The sequence below is a fragment of the Ctenopharyngodon idella genome, chromosome 9, assembly GCF_019924925.1.
Source record: "Ctenopharyngodon idella isolate HZGC_01 chromosome 9, HZGC01, whole genome shotgun sequence".
Lineage (NCBI taxonomy): Eukaryota > Metazoa > Chordata > Actinopteri > Cypriniformes > Xenocyprididae > Ctenopharyngodon > Ctenopharyngodon idella.
Genome location: NC_067228.1, coordinates 26,508,376 through 26,523,773, shown reverse-complemented (window position 1 = coordinate 26,523,773; position 15,398 = coordinate 26,508,376). Strand labels below are relative to the sequence as shown.

The 15,398-nt window shown below is 37.6% G+C and overlaps 2 protein-coding genes across 8 annotated transcripts in view; both read right to left on the bottom strand.

Annotated features, from left to right (window-relative positions):
* The window catches only part of ankrd10b (ankyrin repeat domain 10b), a 30,235-nt gene extending 29,662 nt beyond the window's left edge, over positions 1 to 573 (bottom strand). Inside the window, exon 1 of one of the 2 annotated variants that reach the window (XM_051906980.1) lies at positions 180 to 573. In XM_051906980.1, the coding sequence (XP_051762940.1) occupies positions 180 to 371 (192 nt within the window). In that variant the 5' untranslated portion in view covers positions 372 to 573. The remainder of the gene's footprint in view (positions 1 to 179) is intronic. The other variant, XM_051906981.1, reaches the window with a different exon arrangement.
* A 938-nt stretch (positions 574 to 1,511) lies between these two features.
* Positions 1,512 to 15,109, bottom strand: naxd (NAD(P)HX dehydratase). Of its 6 annotated transcripts, none has more exons than XM_051906976.1 (11): positions 14,738 to 15,109; positions 12,830 to 13,279; positions 11,682 to 11,820; positions 11,265 to 11,310; positions 7,662 to 7,750; positions 7,327 to 7,435; positions 4,891 to 4,941; positions 4,500 to 4,604; positions 3,064 to 3,184; positions 2,853 to 2,973; positions 1,512 to 2,271 (listed from the first exon to the last, which is right to left on the bottom strand). In XM_051906976.1, exons 1-11 carry the CDS (start codon positions 14,796 to 14,798, stop codon positions 2,121 to 2,123), a joined length of 1,443 nt encoding a protein of 480 aa, XP_051762936.1. In that variant the 5' UTR covers positions 14,799 to 15,109; the 3' UTR covers positions 1,512 to 2,120. The 6 variants fall into 6 exon arrangements, with proteins under 6 accessions (XP_051762936.1, XP_051762935.1, XP_051762933.1 ...); XM_051906975.1 differs by having other exon boundaries at positions 14,602 to 14,770; XM_051906973.1 differs by lacking the exon at positions 14,738 to 15,109 and adding an exon at positions 13,394 to 14,586.
* Between the last annotated feature and the right edge of the window lie 289 nt (positions 15,110 to 15,398).

Sequence of the window (15,398 nt, the reverse complement as noted above, 5' to 3'; positions counted from 1 at the left end):
GCAGTTCACGCACTGAATGAATGCGTTATTTCATTAGATCGTGAGCTCACGTCAGATCAAACACGATGACATTGGCATGGATTAATTATCTTCTTCTAATGCGGTTTGTGTAGCATTCGCGAATAACTTAACATCTTTAAGGAAATGAATGTTGCTTAGAAATTAATTCGATGATGTACCTTGCCGAAATGTGCAGCCCAGTGTAGAGGAGTCCACCCGTAGAAAGAGTCTTCCACGGAGAGCTGATCTGTGCTGCACTGAAGGAGCGCGCACAGCGCGCCCACATCTCCATCTCTGCACGCTCTATGAAGAGGGAAGCGAATATTCAGCACCTCCTCGCTAGAAAACCCAGATTCCAGTGCCACCGACATTAGTGCACACTCGCTTTTATAAATGCGTGGAAACAGAAATCGTCTCAAAAATGGTGGACTTCACACGATGTCTGCTCTTATTAAGTGCACCGCCCAAACAAAGAGCTCACAAAGGGGAGGCGAGACGAGACGCACAGCGTGCTCACATACACACATCACACTTGCGCGCTCGCTGAAGGAACGAAACTTCAAATGGGAATCTCTCAAAACCTAAAACGGATTATTTAAGACTCAGGACTGGAACTACGAATGCTCACCACAATATGACCGTACACCAAAGCCCGAAACGGATCACTTGAGACTCCGTACTGAGGCTGCGCATGCTCACTAAACGTCCCTCAAAACCAGAAACGGATCTCTTGAGACTCGAACTGACACTGCGCATGCCCACTACAATATAAACCACCCTCAAAACCAGAAACGGATTCTTTGAGACTCCGAACAGACACTGCGCATGCCCAGTACAAAATAAACGTAGTACAAAACCAGAAACGGAGACCTCGAGGATCCAGATGGAGTCACGCATGCGCTTTGCAATCTGAACGTGATGGCGAAGCACATATAAAATACATGTATTTATGTCTATGTGGCGAAGAGCACGCTCGCGATGACAGTTAATGATCTTTGATGTGGCAGGAACGTCACATGAAAATATGTATTTTAAAAATACATGTTTAGTTATCACCATCTTATTACGGATACCATGAATTATCTCCTGTAAGAAAATACAGTTTACCCTGATAAACGTTTTGTAAGATTAAGAATGAATAGATTTTAATTAATTTTTGTTGGATGCAGTTAGACACTGCACCACGTTTTCAGGTATTGTGACAGATTTACAAATTGTTTTGACTCAAATTTTAATTACAAAAAGGTATTTGCATGCATAAAAAAAAAAAAAAATGTATTTCAAACGAGACGGGTACGAATTTACAAAATAAAATCCTCCTACTCTATGGTTCAAGACATTAAAACATATAGATATAGGATTAGTATTACCACTAATGTTATTAAAACTGAACACTTTTCGTACAGTTTTTCTCCATTTGTTTTTTTTTTAAATTATCCTCATCTTACCAAGCATAATCATGCCCAGACATTCATTATTCACACAGAGGGAATAATACAAAAGAGAAACAGTTATAAGTAAAACTTTCATGTTAGTTTAATATGTAGAATAACAAACTATATCTAAAAGTGACAGCCACTTTCAATTATTTGTAATTTGACCCATATACTAAATAGGGATTGTGAGTTATTGACAGAAAATAAGGTGTTAAACAACTTGTAAGGAGAACATCCAATATAAAGGGTTTTTTTTTTTTCTTCTTCTTTCCAAATACTTGAAAGTTAACATTTTCAAGCAGACCAACAAATAAATTGCAGCTGGTAGTTAGACAGCAATTCATTCATAGAGGGACGGTGTTAAAACTCTCTTGGTGGGTTATCATATACAAATCTAAACACTCGCAAACATAACACACATCTATAGACATACGTGTAAAAAAACAAAAACAAACAAACAGTGTTTGGACATTTATAGAGGGCCACCACACAGATATGAAAGTGGACAAGTAGTTGATACTGTATTGCAGAACTACAAGAGGCACTTTAAAATAAAAAGGAAAAGAAAAAAGAACATAGATGCTCAACAATGTACTTCATGTTTATTTTTAACGAGTAGCGTTGAGATGCAGACCTTTAGTCTTTATAATGACCATGAAAAGAGAATGGATACACACACATAGTTTAGCTTTCAAACAACTTCTTGAAAGCGCTGCTTATCTCCTGGATCATGTCAGAGGTGGTGGTTGATCTGCTGTGTTTGTGGAAGGCTTGGCGATTACATTGCCTTGTCAGAGACGTAGCACCAAATGCAGCTACCAGCGAGGGATTCATGCTGGAAAAAAGAGAGGAACATTTAGTATTAAAGAGGCCATATGCTTGGTCTACTAGGAAAGGTTTTCATGCTTGGATGTTTAAAAAAAAAAAAAAAAAACATTTTACATTATTGCAGAACCTCTCCTCCTAGTCTATCAGTAACGCTCTGTTTAGTTCCTGTCTCTATGAAGCCCCTCCTTCCGAAAAGCACACTGTGCTCTGATTGGTTAGCTGGAATGGCACGTCCCTTACCATAACCAACACACTACTAACGCAACTCAACCTGGCCTCGTCACTTTTTTTTGCTTATGCCTTGGGTGGGAATTATTTAAATGAGAAATATTGTGACGTTTACATTTCCGGTACAAAACTAAAGACTAGTATCGAGGCGTTTTAGGGAGTTCAGAAACACTGATATAGAGTAACTCCCTTTGGAGTGACTTTGTGTTTTGTAACTTTGCAGACCTTTTTCACTCTCAAACAACATTACACACTAAAAAAAAAAAAGTTGAAAATGTAACAAAGCATAATTGGTCCTCTTTAAACTCAAAGTGATATTCAATGACACATGAAATAGCAACTGAAGATGGAGCACTCTACCCTTTAGTGGCTTCTGGAGGTGAGTTGAACGCCCAATGGGCGAAGACTCCTAAGGAACCAGACAGCAGATCTCCCTGTCCTCCGCAGCGCCGTCCACTGCCCTCTTGATTACAGGTCAGCACTGAAAGCAGGTAGAAACACAACACGTTAGAGAAAGAAAAGGGTGCACTGGAACCTTAAGAAGTCTAAATATTTCAAGAAAAACACTAACTGTTTTTTCCATCAGTAATAATGTCCTCTTCCCCCTTTAAAACCATGGTAAGATTGCCCAAGGCGATGCTCAGTTGCTGAGCACTTCTCTTGTGGTCGGTGCTGTCCAGAGGTTCATGATGCTGAAATCAAAAGTTAAATTTAGCATGTACAATGCAAATGTATGTATTAGGTGTCTGTAAAGGCACCAATATACTCTTGGCGAAGTTCTTTTTTGTTCTTCGCTTTACAGGTAAAAAAAGAAGTTTGAAATACATGACCAGTAGTATACTGTTCATGAACAACCGCCCACACTGTGTTTAGATGAATATGTCAATATGTGCTACAACGAAAATTTTAGCAGAGAGTAAACAGCAGACGACACATTGATTTCCTAAGACACGAAATGATCTGTTTTTGCGAGAAAAACGAACAGTATTTATATCATTTTTCACCTCTAAAACACCACTATGTCCAACTGCCTTGCGCATCCGGTTGGTGAGGTCTGAACGCGCTCTGACAATGGAAGTGACGTCTCGCACTCATTGAAGTATAAGCGCGAGACATCACTTCCGTCATCAGAACACGTTTTCAGACCTCACCAACCGGATGCGCAAGGCAGTTGGACATAGTGATGTTTTAGAGGTGAAAAATGATATAAATACTGTTCGGTTTCTCACACAAACCGATCGTTTCGTGTCTTAGGACATCAATGTGTCGTCACGAGCCGCAGGGTTTAATATGGATTTGTCTGTGCATGTTTTTTTGACTCTTATAGATGGAGTTCCCATTGACATGCATTATACGACTGACAGACCGCAACAGTTAGAGTTAAAAAAATCATAATTTGTGTTCTACTGAAGAAACAAAGTCACCTACATCTTGGATGCCCTGGGGGTGAGCAGATAAACATCAAATTTTCATTTTTGGGTGAACTATGATTTAAGTAATGGCCACGGACCAATGGTAGTTTGAAGGTGTTTAACAGCAAGAGCGAACTTTTCCGGAAGGGTCGCTTTGGCAAACTGTTTTGAACTCCAGAAACAAACTCAAAGATACTTCATTTTGGCCTGATTTTGTTCAAAATGACATCATGCCAGTTTGCTTGAAGTATATCGGGGCCTTTATGATTTTCTATTTCTGTGTTCTAGGACAGATTCTTTACCTATTTGCATTCACCCTTCGTCCAAAACAATATTTAAAGGCCCTCCTATCTATGCTGATGTAATTAAAATAACTAAAAAAATGTCAGTTTAATGTTGTATATCGTTATTTTTTGGTGTGTCTTTTAGTATTTTAATTAGGATTATGTTAATGCAACTACATTTAAATAATTTTAAGACTTGTTGGGGCCCCCTGAATGCAATGCAACCATCTGAGAAACCAGATGCAAACAAAGCCTTAGATATGACATAGAAATAGAACTTGTGCAGCTACATAGAGTGTATTAGCTCTCACCATGGCCTCATACAGACGAGTAAACTCCATAAAGTTGGGTGTGAGGATTCCTCTCTGATATCCTTGAATCACTGATGGTTCTTTTGCCACTAACCAAAGACCATCCTGTTTTAAAAAAAAAACAAAAAAAAACCTCTTCACACAAGTGACTATTTTATTCAGTACATTCAGCAAATAATTATGTCTGCTAAATCAGTAATGCCCTTTTTCCTCTGGACTAGCAGTGTCGGATTTAGATCATGCAATATGCAATAATACTGTAATGTTTAAAAAAAAAAAAATTGTCAGAGCTAAAGTATTAGCTCTGACCCAGTTCTCCCAATCTATTAGCTTTTGCCAACATGCCAAGTATGAAAGCTTATCGATCAGTGTCAGTGAAAACAGTACTCACAGCATCAATGATGATTGGTATTCCTCTGAGTTTTGACTTCTCAATAATCTCCTAAAAAGAAACATGAGCCAAACATACATTAAATTAAATCAACTTAAAAATAAATGTGAAAATACATAATATTAGCAAGCTCTTTTGAAATACACTTTTCAAAATCTTAATTTACACTAGCGGTCAAAACACCTGGTCCGTGTATCATCCAATCATTCAATTACTGCAATAAATCTGTACGAACCAAAAAATAAAAGCTGGTGTTCCGTGGAGGAACATGTGAAAAACAAAAGTATTTTTTTTGTTTTGTTTAACAAACGGAAAACAAGATTTCGGCTCGATATCTTTTTTGTTTGTGGTTTATAAATCGGTTCATGGCTTCAATATTTAATTTGCGCATGTGGGCTGCACTGGAATGCCCTTTTCATCTGATTGGTCAAATCTGTACGGCATTAATTCATAAAGAGTCAGAGAGTGAGAGAGAGAGAGAGAGAGAGAGAGAGAGAGATGAATAAATAATAGTGAAGATGATATGTATGTCATAGGACTGTCAAAATGGCTGAAAATCTAAATTAGAATTTTATACTTAAATATTGATAGCACTTTATTTTGCAGTGCTGTTCACCATGTACATACATACGATCTAATTAATTCAGTAATTACAATAACTGGTTAATAACTAGGTACTAACTCTGAACCTACCCCTAAACCTAACCTTAACACCTGTAGTTACCTTATATTACCCAGTATTTTCTTAGGTAAGTACATGTACACGTAAAGTAAAATAAAGTGCAACCTAAATAAATATTATTAATATTAATTTCAAATTATATTCGAATCTAAAAGGCATATTTTCAGAAAGGGGGAAAAAGATTTGGCTTGTCTCCTGAGGCCACAAGAGGGCGCAATGAGCAAAAAAAAAATAAAAAAATAAAAATCAATGCATCTAATCAAATAGTTTTTTCAAAACATGACATGACAGTACAAAAAAAGTGCATAACATTTAAACTAACGTTTATAAATAAAATACTTAGCAAATTGCATAAACAATTATGAACAAAACAGCATGTATTTATGCATAGTTTAATACAAAGAGCCGAAGCGCTCAAAGTACACAAAGTACTTATAAAGACATGTTTTTTTTAAGAGTTTAACTTCTTGTTGAACTTCAAATACCCTACAGCACTGATTTTGTTTTTCACTAAATCACTGATCAGACTACTAAATGGTCTATTGTACATTTAAATGTTTCAAATAGTCATTTTACTATTTCACAATTACATTATTATCTATTGTCAATTGTATTAAAAAGTAGGCTACTGTCAGTGATTCAATAGAAATATTTAAAGTTCATAAATGTTTTTTTTGTTTGTTTGTTTGTTTAGTGGTAAAGCTTTAGCTTCAAGAGTGAGTCCAACAAATATTCACCTAAATTTTACAGTAGCTTACATTATATTAAGTGGGCATCTTTACTATTATCATTAAACCTAAATTTTAATTTTGTTAACACGAAAATATAAATAAGGCTTGCGCAGCAGTGTCTATCTTGTACAGTTTTAAAAGTGAAAAAAAGAAAAAAAAAAAAAAAAGAAAAAAAAAAATCCTTCCTTTTAAAAAATTTGGACCTAAATAAATTTGCTGGGCTCCAGTCCATCCCTGCTCATTTTAGAATGGAGATCACTGCAATGGTAGTAGCTACAATAATACCCAAACATTTCACTGTTAACCAATGAGGAAACTGTTGCCTTTATCAATGGAACATGGAAAAACAAGTAGGATCTGCTTCAAATGTTATATAAAAATTATAAAAAACCCTCCGTATCAACATAGACTAGTAGCCTATACTGTAGGCTTGCGGTCACGATAGGGGCGATTTGACTAATCAGATGAAAGAGGTGTTTCGGTGCCGCCCATGTGTGCTAATGAAATATTGAAGCAATGAACTGATTTATAAACCACAAACAAACAAACAAAAAGAGAGATAAATGGCAAACGAGATTTCGGCTCTGTTAAACAAAACAAAAACACAGGTTTGCCAGTTTGAATGGAATACTTGAATGATCGGATGATACACGGACCACACCTACTCATTCTCTCATTTTCCACATTTTGGAAAAATTCAACAAAAGTGTACAATAAAACTGACAAATGTGCAGTGAGCAAATAAACTTAAATCAAAATTAAACATAACATTTTATCTTCAAAATCACTTTGTCTCGGTCAAGGTGCACTGTCAAAGCTTTTCTACAAACAATTCAAGTACTTAAGCATAAGCTTTTAGATCAAGAGGCATTTATGATTTAACCATGTCTAAATTTGTGGTCGATACAATATAGTAGATTCAGAAAGAAATTCACCTTTTTAAAATGAAATTCTTTCGTGTTGCATATTAGTATTGATGACATTACCACAGAAGAGATATGTTTAAATCATCATTTCTCTTGCCTTTGCATTCTTCAGAAGCATATCCTCCCTCCCCAGACCTGGTCCCACAACCAGACTGTGAAGCCTGGGCAGCCATTTCTCAATCTCCTCCACAGCATTGGGACCATCTCTGGAAGAACACACAGCCAGGAGAGAAACAGCACCACATAAGAACCATCATGCTCAAATTTCTCTCAACATGACAAAAAATAATAATAAAAAAATGTGTTAGCTGGCATAATAGACTAAAATCAAATATCCCTGGAGGTCCATAAAAACGATCTGTCAGAAACTCTTGTCTAATGGCCACCAGAGATATTGAATAAAAGCCACTGGTAATCAAAGTTCCTGCTCACAGCACTGGATGGACGATGAGTTCAGGACTGTAGGACTTGATGACTGGAGCAGCATCTTTGGTGCAGAACACATGAGACAGATCGGCTCCCTGGAAAACAGGCAGGAAGAGCAGAAGGTTAAAGGGATAGTTCACCCAAAAATGAAAGTTATCCCATGATTTACTCACCTTCAAACCAGCCTATGTGTGTATGACTATCTTCTTTCAGACGAACACAATCTGAGTTATATTATAAAATATCCTGGCTCTCCAAAGCTTAAAAATGGTAGTGAACAGTGCTCCTGATTTTGAAGTCCAAAAAAGTGCATTCATCCATCATAAAAATAATCCATACAAATCCAGGGGGTTAATAAAGGCCTTCTGAAGCGAAGTGATGAGTTTGTGTAAGAAACATATCCATATTTAAATCATTATAAACTAAAATAACTAGTTTCCAGCAGACAGCCTATGCAAGTAGACTCTTTAGCCAAAAGAGTAACGCATGACACAATGACAAACGCAGAAGCGCAGAGGATAGAGCAAACAAAACACCGATCACAAATCAGAAGTTTAAAACGAGAAATTTTAAAGAGAAATGTCAGAGGATTTCGACATAAGAGAAGAGGAGCTTGAGTTGCCCAGCCCTATTTGTTTGAACAGCGAGACACGTCCAAGCTTACAAGTCGACTTGTGTAGGCCATCTAATGGAAGCTAGTTATTTTAGTTTAGAAAAATTTAAATATGGATATTTTACTTACAAAAACGCATCGCTTCACTTCAGAAGACCTTTATTAGCCTCCTGGAGCCGTATGGATTACTTTTATGATGGATGGATGCAATTTTTTGGACTTCAAAATCAGGAGTGTCATTTACTACCATTATAAAGCTTGGAAAAGCAAGGATATTTTAAAATATAACTTCGATTGTGTTCGTCTGAAAGAAGAAAGTCATATACACCTTGGGCGGCTTGAGTAAATCCTGGGATAATTTTCATTTTTGGGTGAACTAAAGGCCCCGATATACTTCAAACGAAATCGAAGAATGAACTGATGTGACATCATTTCGAACAAAATCAGGCCAAAACTAAGCTCGTTTTGTGTTCTTTTTGGAAGTTCGAAACGGCTTGCCAAAGCGAACTTTCAGGAAAAGTTCGCTTCAGCTGCAAAACACCTTCATACTACCATTGGTCTGTGACGATAACGTAATAGGTGGTGTGCGCCGAGGCTCCGCCTCCTTTTACGTGAAACTCTTCTCTGACTCATTTCGTCTGTTGAGTTCGTTGAGGTAAGATCTCCACAAGTGAAAACATGAACACACTGGATAGCCGCTTTATAGTACAAAATGTGTTTTTGCTTCTGATTGTTTTGCAAATTGTGCTTCTGATGAAATGAGGCACTGAAACAGTTTTTCATGTTTGATACTGTAAAGCTGCTTGCTTTTAAGTAATCTATTGAATAAAGTGCTATATAAATAAACAAACTTTGTTTGAAGTATATCGGGGCCTTAACCCTCTGGGGCCAATTGTTCAAAAAGTTTAATCTGGATCAGAATGATCTGGATTTGGAAATCCCATGTTTTGCTATCCAGAATCAGGTAATCATCTTACTTTTGTGCTGGTTTTTCAAAGCAAAATTGGATTGGATCACCCTGATCCAGATACACACTTTTTTAGATTACCAAATCTGCATTACTAGTGCTCTATGGAGCCCCTAAAGGGACATGATGATAGAAAGAATATGAGATGGGGGAAACATTTCAATGCTTTTGTATTCATCCAAGACACTTTGTGTTCGCTCGCAAAGACCCATTGACTGGTTCGTCTCTTATGATTGTACCAATGTAGCTTACAAACAGTGATCAAAAAAACTTTGAATTAAATATAATATTTTTTTGTTTGATATTTACAGCTGTTTGGGGATTATTTTATGGCACTAAAATCTCTTTTTTTACTTTACAGTAGGTTACCGAAAGGCTAAATATGTAGCCTAATGTCTACTTCTAATTTATTACTTTAACAGTTAAACTAATCAAGAGCAAAATAATAATAAAAAAAATGTGTGTGTGTGTGTGTGTGTGTGTGTATGTATATTACATGATAAAAATGTTGTATTTTTGACCAGTTTAAAGTTATGTTATGTTTTTGTTCCTGAAATCCACCCTTCTGATGGGATCAGTATAATCCAGATTTTTTGGATCAAAAGTATCCCAATGTTACTAATAAGTCTTGAACAACACAAACTGATGATTTAATCCTAATGATCTAATCTTATTTCAGAATCCTTTTTTCCTTTTAAAAAACCCATTTTCAAGATTTGATCCAATCCGATAGCCGAAATCCAAAATTACTTTTGAACAACTGGCCCTTCATGATTAGTGATGAACTGATATATCTGCCAATATTTTAGCATTTTGAGATTATCAGACAACAGTGTCATTTTGGTTGTATAACAGAAGCACAAGCTCCTATTGTGTCAGCTATATATACACACACCACCATTCAAATGTGTGATTGGTTAGATTTAATGTTTCATTTGAAACAATAAGTCTCTTCTGCTCGGCACATTAAGGCTGCACCTAATTGATAAAAAATACAGTAAAAACAGTAACACAGTGAAATATTACTACGTAAAAATACTGTTTTCTATTGTAATATATTTTAAAATGTCATTTATTCCTGTAATGGCAAAAATACATTTTCAGCATCATTACTCCAGTCTTCAGTGTCACATGATCCTATTGATAATTCCTAATAATTCTAATATGCTGCTCAAGAAACATTTCTTATTATTAAAGTTGATTGTGCTGCTTAATATTTTTTGTGGAAACTGTGAAACATTTTTGTTCAGGATTCTTTGATAAATAAATAAATCGATGTGTAAATGAAACCACTTAAAGGTAGGGTAGGCAATTTTTTTATAAACACTTTTTGTTATACTGGTTGAAACTCTCTTCACGTCCTGATAGCAATCAATCACAGAAGAATGTTTGTCCGAATGCAATAATACAATGTCCAACCTGCATGTCAACATATCTATTTCCACAAAAATCACACGTCATCAGTGCGTTCCATGAGGTTATGCAGAGTTGTAGACAGTCACCGAGCACCACAAACAAACAGCAGCTTCCATTTTACAGTTCCCCCTGAACCAAAACAACAAGCTTATGCTGCGTTCACGTCATGTCGTAACCGTAATTACGATATGGCAACCCATGACGAACTACCCGGAGCTGTTCACGTCCTCGGACTCAGATTTATGCGTTTCTATGTCAACACTATCAACGGCGAAATAAATCTGCAGCAGTCAGGTTGTACAAGTCAGAGCTTTGCAAGTTGTTTACATTCATTATTATTGTAATATTATGTACTTTGAGACATGAGGTAATTTAACACTGTCTCTCGTCTCGTGACGCTTTGCAGAATCTGCTGTACGTGTTCATGTGTTTTGAAGGACGCTCTGAAGAGAAGGGTGGGATCTCATGCTTTGCAATTGCTAGCCTATCCAAAATTGCCTACCCTACCTTTAAGTATTGTGAAGACAATTCACTGTGCATCTCCCTAAAGAACAAAAAGACAAAATGCAGATGAGAAAGACAAAATGGAGTGGATTTTGAACACAATACTTACTACTTTCAAAGCTGAAATAGCTGCAAAGAAAGGTGCTCCTGTGTACCTAACAAGAAAATACAAAGATGTAAGTTTCACCAAGAAAATATACATATAGAGAGAATAAACAGCCTGCTAAGTACTATAACACTCACATCACAGCACATAGCACCTTATAAAATACTATTTGTGGCACAGAAAGCCTTGATGGTATGTGGTTGAAAGTGAAAAAGTGAGTTAGGTGCAAGCTCTACAAATAAGACAGTCTAAACATACCAGCTTCTGATTTTTTTTTTTTTTTTTATATATACACTCACCGAAATATGTCATTGTTTAGTTGGCCATGAATTAGCAGAACCTACTGAAGCTCCATTACAGCTGCTTAACTAGTAATTTGGTAACTGTATAGCCCTGAAATAAGATCTGCACGTCACTTACTCTTGACATCCTCCAATGATTCCAATGCGTCCATCCTGACCCTTGTGTTTTTTGGATGTCAGTGGAGGAATTATGTTTCTTACAAGAGGAATGACATTGTCCATTGCTGCCGTGCCCAAAGAGAAGGAGCGCTCTATGACTGAGAAGAACACAGTAACAATCAATCATTAGCTTTAAACAATCACAGACCAGAGCAGCTTTGTTCAGTTCCATGCATTGAGACTATACTAGTTGACGTGTCATTTTACCACGTTTGTACTTTATTAAAAGAACTTGTTTACCCAAAATAAAAATTCTGTCATTATTTTTCCCATCATTTATATTATTTTAAACCATGTTGTTTTTTCAATGAAACACAAAAAAGAATATCAATTAAGAATGATAAAACCAGTCCATACAGCTTGTGCACTATATCAGAGTATATTTGAGCTTGAAATTTAGGCTTTTATTCACTGAAAATATTTCCTTCTGCTGTAGCTCATAACTATTTTACATTATGTATTTTACATTTAAACCCACAGCATCATGTTCACTTCCGATACACTCGAGAACCAATGCCGTTTTAGCATCAATGACATCAAACCAACCACTATTTTTAAATCCGAGCATGAACGCAGATTACATTTCAGAGCTTGAGTGCTGGGGAGGATTGTCAGTGAACAATAACTAAATTATTGGTATGTTACACATAAAGCTATAATATTGCCTTAGAAGACATGGAATATAGCCATATGGACCACTTTTATGATGTTTTAGGAGCCTTTTCGGTCATAATGTGGCATCTTCATTGTATGGAAAATATGCCCATGTCCACTGTTCAAAACAGGAAAACCAAGCCAAATTCTTGTTTTTTGTTTTTTTAAATGAATGAAACATTTCTAATTGTTCCGCTTTCAATATTATATATATATATATATATATATTATATATATATATATAAACAACGAATGAATGCAGTTTGAACAAACCAAAACACCTGCATCAAGATTTGTGTTCCACTAAAATAATAAAAAAAAAAAAAAGACAGAATTTCCAACTATCCTTTTCATGGGATTTTAGCAGTAAATCATTGGGTAAAATGCTGTTTTTTTTTTTTTTTTATTTCATAACAAATAGCAAGTCAAAATAAATGGCAACTCTAGACGAACATTGTGTGTCACCCTCTTCCATGAGCAGACCTGGGCCAGCTGGTTGGCTGTGGCTGGCAAACTTGGTCAAGGCAGGCGGATGTTTACGATTCCCAAAAGAGGGACGCGTGAGGGGCACGGTGGGGTTAGTCTGTGGGATACAAGAGGGCTGCGGAGTGGCAGACGGCACAGGAGAGGGTGTGCTGATGCCAGCGAAAATCTGGCCCAACATCTGTAGCATCTGCAACTCTCTGGAATGTTCCTCCTCCCTGCGCTTATCCTCAGCCTGAAGACGCTGCTCCTCAAGCCGGTAGAAGTTATCTTCCGCTTCCATGCTCTGCTCCAAGAACTTCTCCATCAGCTTCTCCAGCGACATGTTCGCGAACCGCTTCTTGCTTCTCCGTGGCCTGCTCGACGAGGATGCGGGCGGGTTGGTCTTCGCTAGGCTGCTCTGTTTGGTTGGAAATGAACCTTTGGAAGAAGAACATACAGATATCAACAAGCACACACATAGAGGAAACCAGACTGATTAGGCTAAAGATGGCAGATCATTGCTTTCTGACTGATCAGAATAAGTTGACATACTCATGCCTCCTACTGTCACCGGAATGGGGCAGGATGGATACTCAGTTTTGACTGGATGCTCCATAAAAGAGCATTCACCACTGCCATCCATGTGAGTCTCCTGCAAGAGTTCAGTACTCTCAGCATCTTCATCCATCGTTTCATCTCCCCCAACGGCAACACTATCAATATCCTGCCTCTCTACTAAGGATCTATTGCTCAATATCCTCTCCATCTCGTCGTAGAACTTGCACATCTTGTGGTACTGCCCATTTTTCCTGGATCCCTCCTTCGCTTGGAAATACTGCCTCTTTAAGCTCTTAACCCGTATTCTGCATTGGTCTGGTGTCCTATCGAAGCCCAGTTCGCACAAACGGTTCGCGACGTCTCGGTAAACGTGGCTATTCCTAAAGTTTCCGTCCAGCGCCGTCTGCACGTCGTGCTCACCCCAGATATTCAACAGCGCTCTGGTCTCCATGTCCGACCACAGGAAACCGCGCGTTGCATTCACTAACATGATGGTCGAAGCAACCGAGCACGAATTCAACTCGGTTTCGCATCGATCAGGCTGCGATATCTAGGCCTTGTTTAGACGACGTTTCATGCAGTTTCTGAGCGCATAGCGACAAAGGCCTCGCCGAGATTAACTGAGCTGGTTTATGCAAAGCTGCTTAGAACTTCGCCAGTGTTTACCGCGCCAACAACAGTGAGAACGTCACCACAATGTTGTGTACCACGTCATCGCAATGGTGCGCTTCACGCCACGGCTCAGTGGTGAAAACAGTAAAACAGCGTCCAAGAATACTTTTAGAAAACAGTTTCACTCTGTATGTTCAGCTTATCGTGTTCAGTGTTGAAAAAAAAATCAGTTAAGCTAAACAGTTTAAGTCAAGAAACAAAAAAATGAAACTAATAATAAAATATCAATGTGAAGTGTTGTTCAAAACTTCCAGCGTGAGGACATGCGATTCGGTTTAAACCGGACAATGAGCTGAAGAATCTTAAATGAATAAAACATATGTAAGATGCTGCACGATTTCAAATAAACACATATGTGACACGTGAACTCCTTCGGAACATACTCAAATCATGCTGACTAACATAAATCACCTGGCTTTGCACAAACCCGTGGAGTTTCATTTATAAAAATGCATTCAATTAAACATAGATCGGAAGCATTTGGACTCCACTGTATGTATATTATGTGTCACTTTCGACTCTGCATTTACCTTTATCATACAGAAACACTGCTGCAATCGTAATGGTTACAGTTACCACGCCGAGAAGTGAACATTTACGTCCATGCATTCCGTCCTCCTCAACCTATAGTTTGGGAAACCAACCAACGATAAACTCCGATCTTACCAATTGTCAGAATTAGTGGCTGTTCAGAGAAAATGAAGGTGGCACGTTTGAGCAGATTCATCAAGTTCACGGGTAAACAAACACTGTTCAGGTAGAGAGTGGGAGCTGTGGAGCTTTGTACGGGGATTAGATGCAGTATCCAGTCAGATAACAGGAACAAAGTTCAATATTTATTCTGATTATGGATCTGTGTTACACGACTTCACACAGAAGAATTGTCCTCCCTCTATAATCATCAGACTTCCGCTGACGCTCTGCTTTGCCGCTTATGCGTGATGACATAAGCGAAATTCAGTCCACATGTGACATGAAATAAACCCAAAACAACGCCACTCACTGTAGCGACGACTGGTTACAATCATATTGAAAATGCAATAACAGCGATATTTATTTAGCACCGCCTTTACTGTTTACTTCCTGTGACGTTGGCACTGAAGTTAAATTTGCCCCGCCTGTTAAAGATGGGAAGTCTGATTCATTTTGGTGAATCGGTTCTTTTGAACAGTTATTTTCAAAGAACCGGTTACAAAAGTGATTCAAGTGATTTATTTACGTCAGGATGTAATTCATCACATGCCTTGCATCCCAATGTGCTTACTATCCACCCTATCCGCCCTAAATAGTATTGAATATTACTAGTATCACATAGTATTTTGGATGG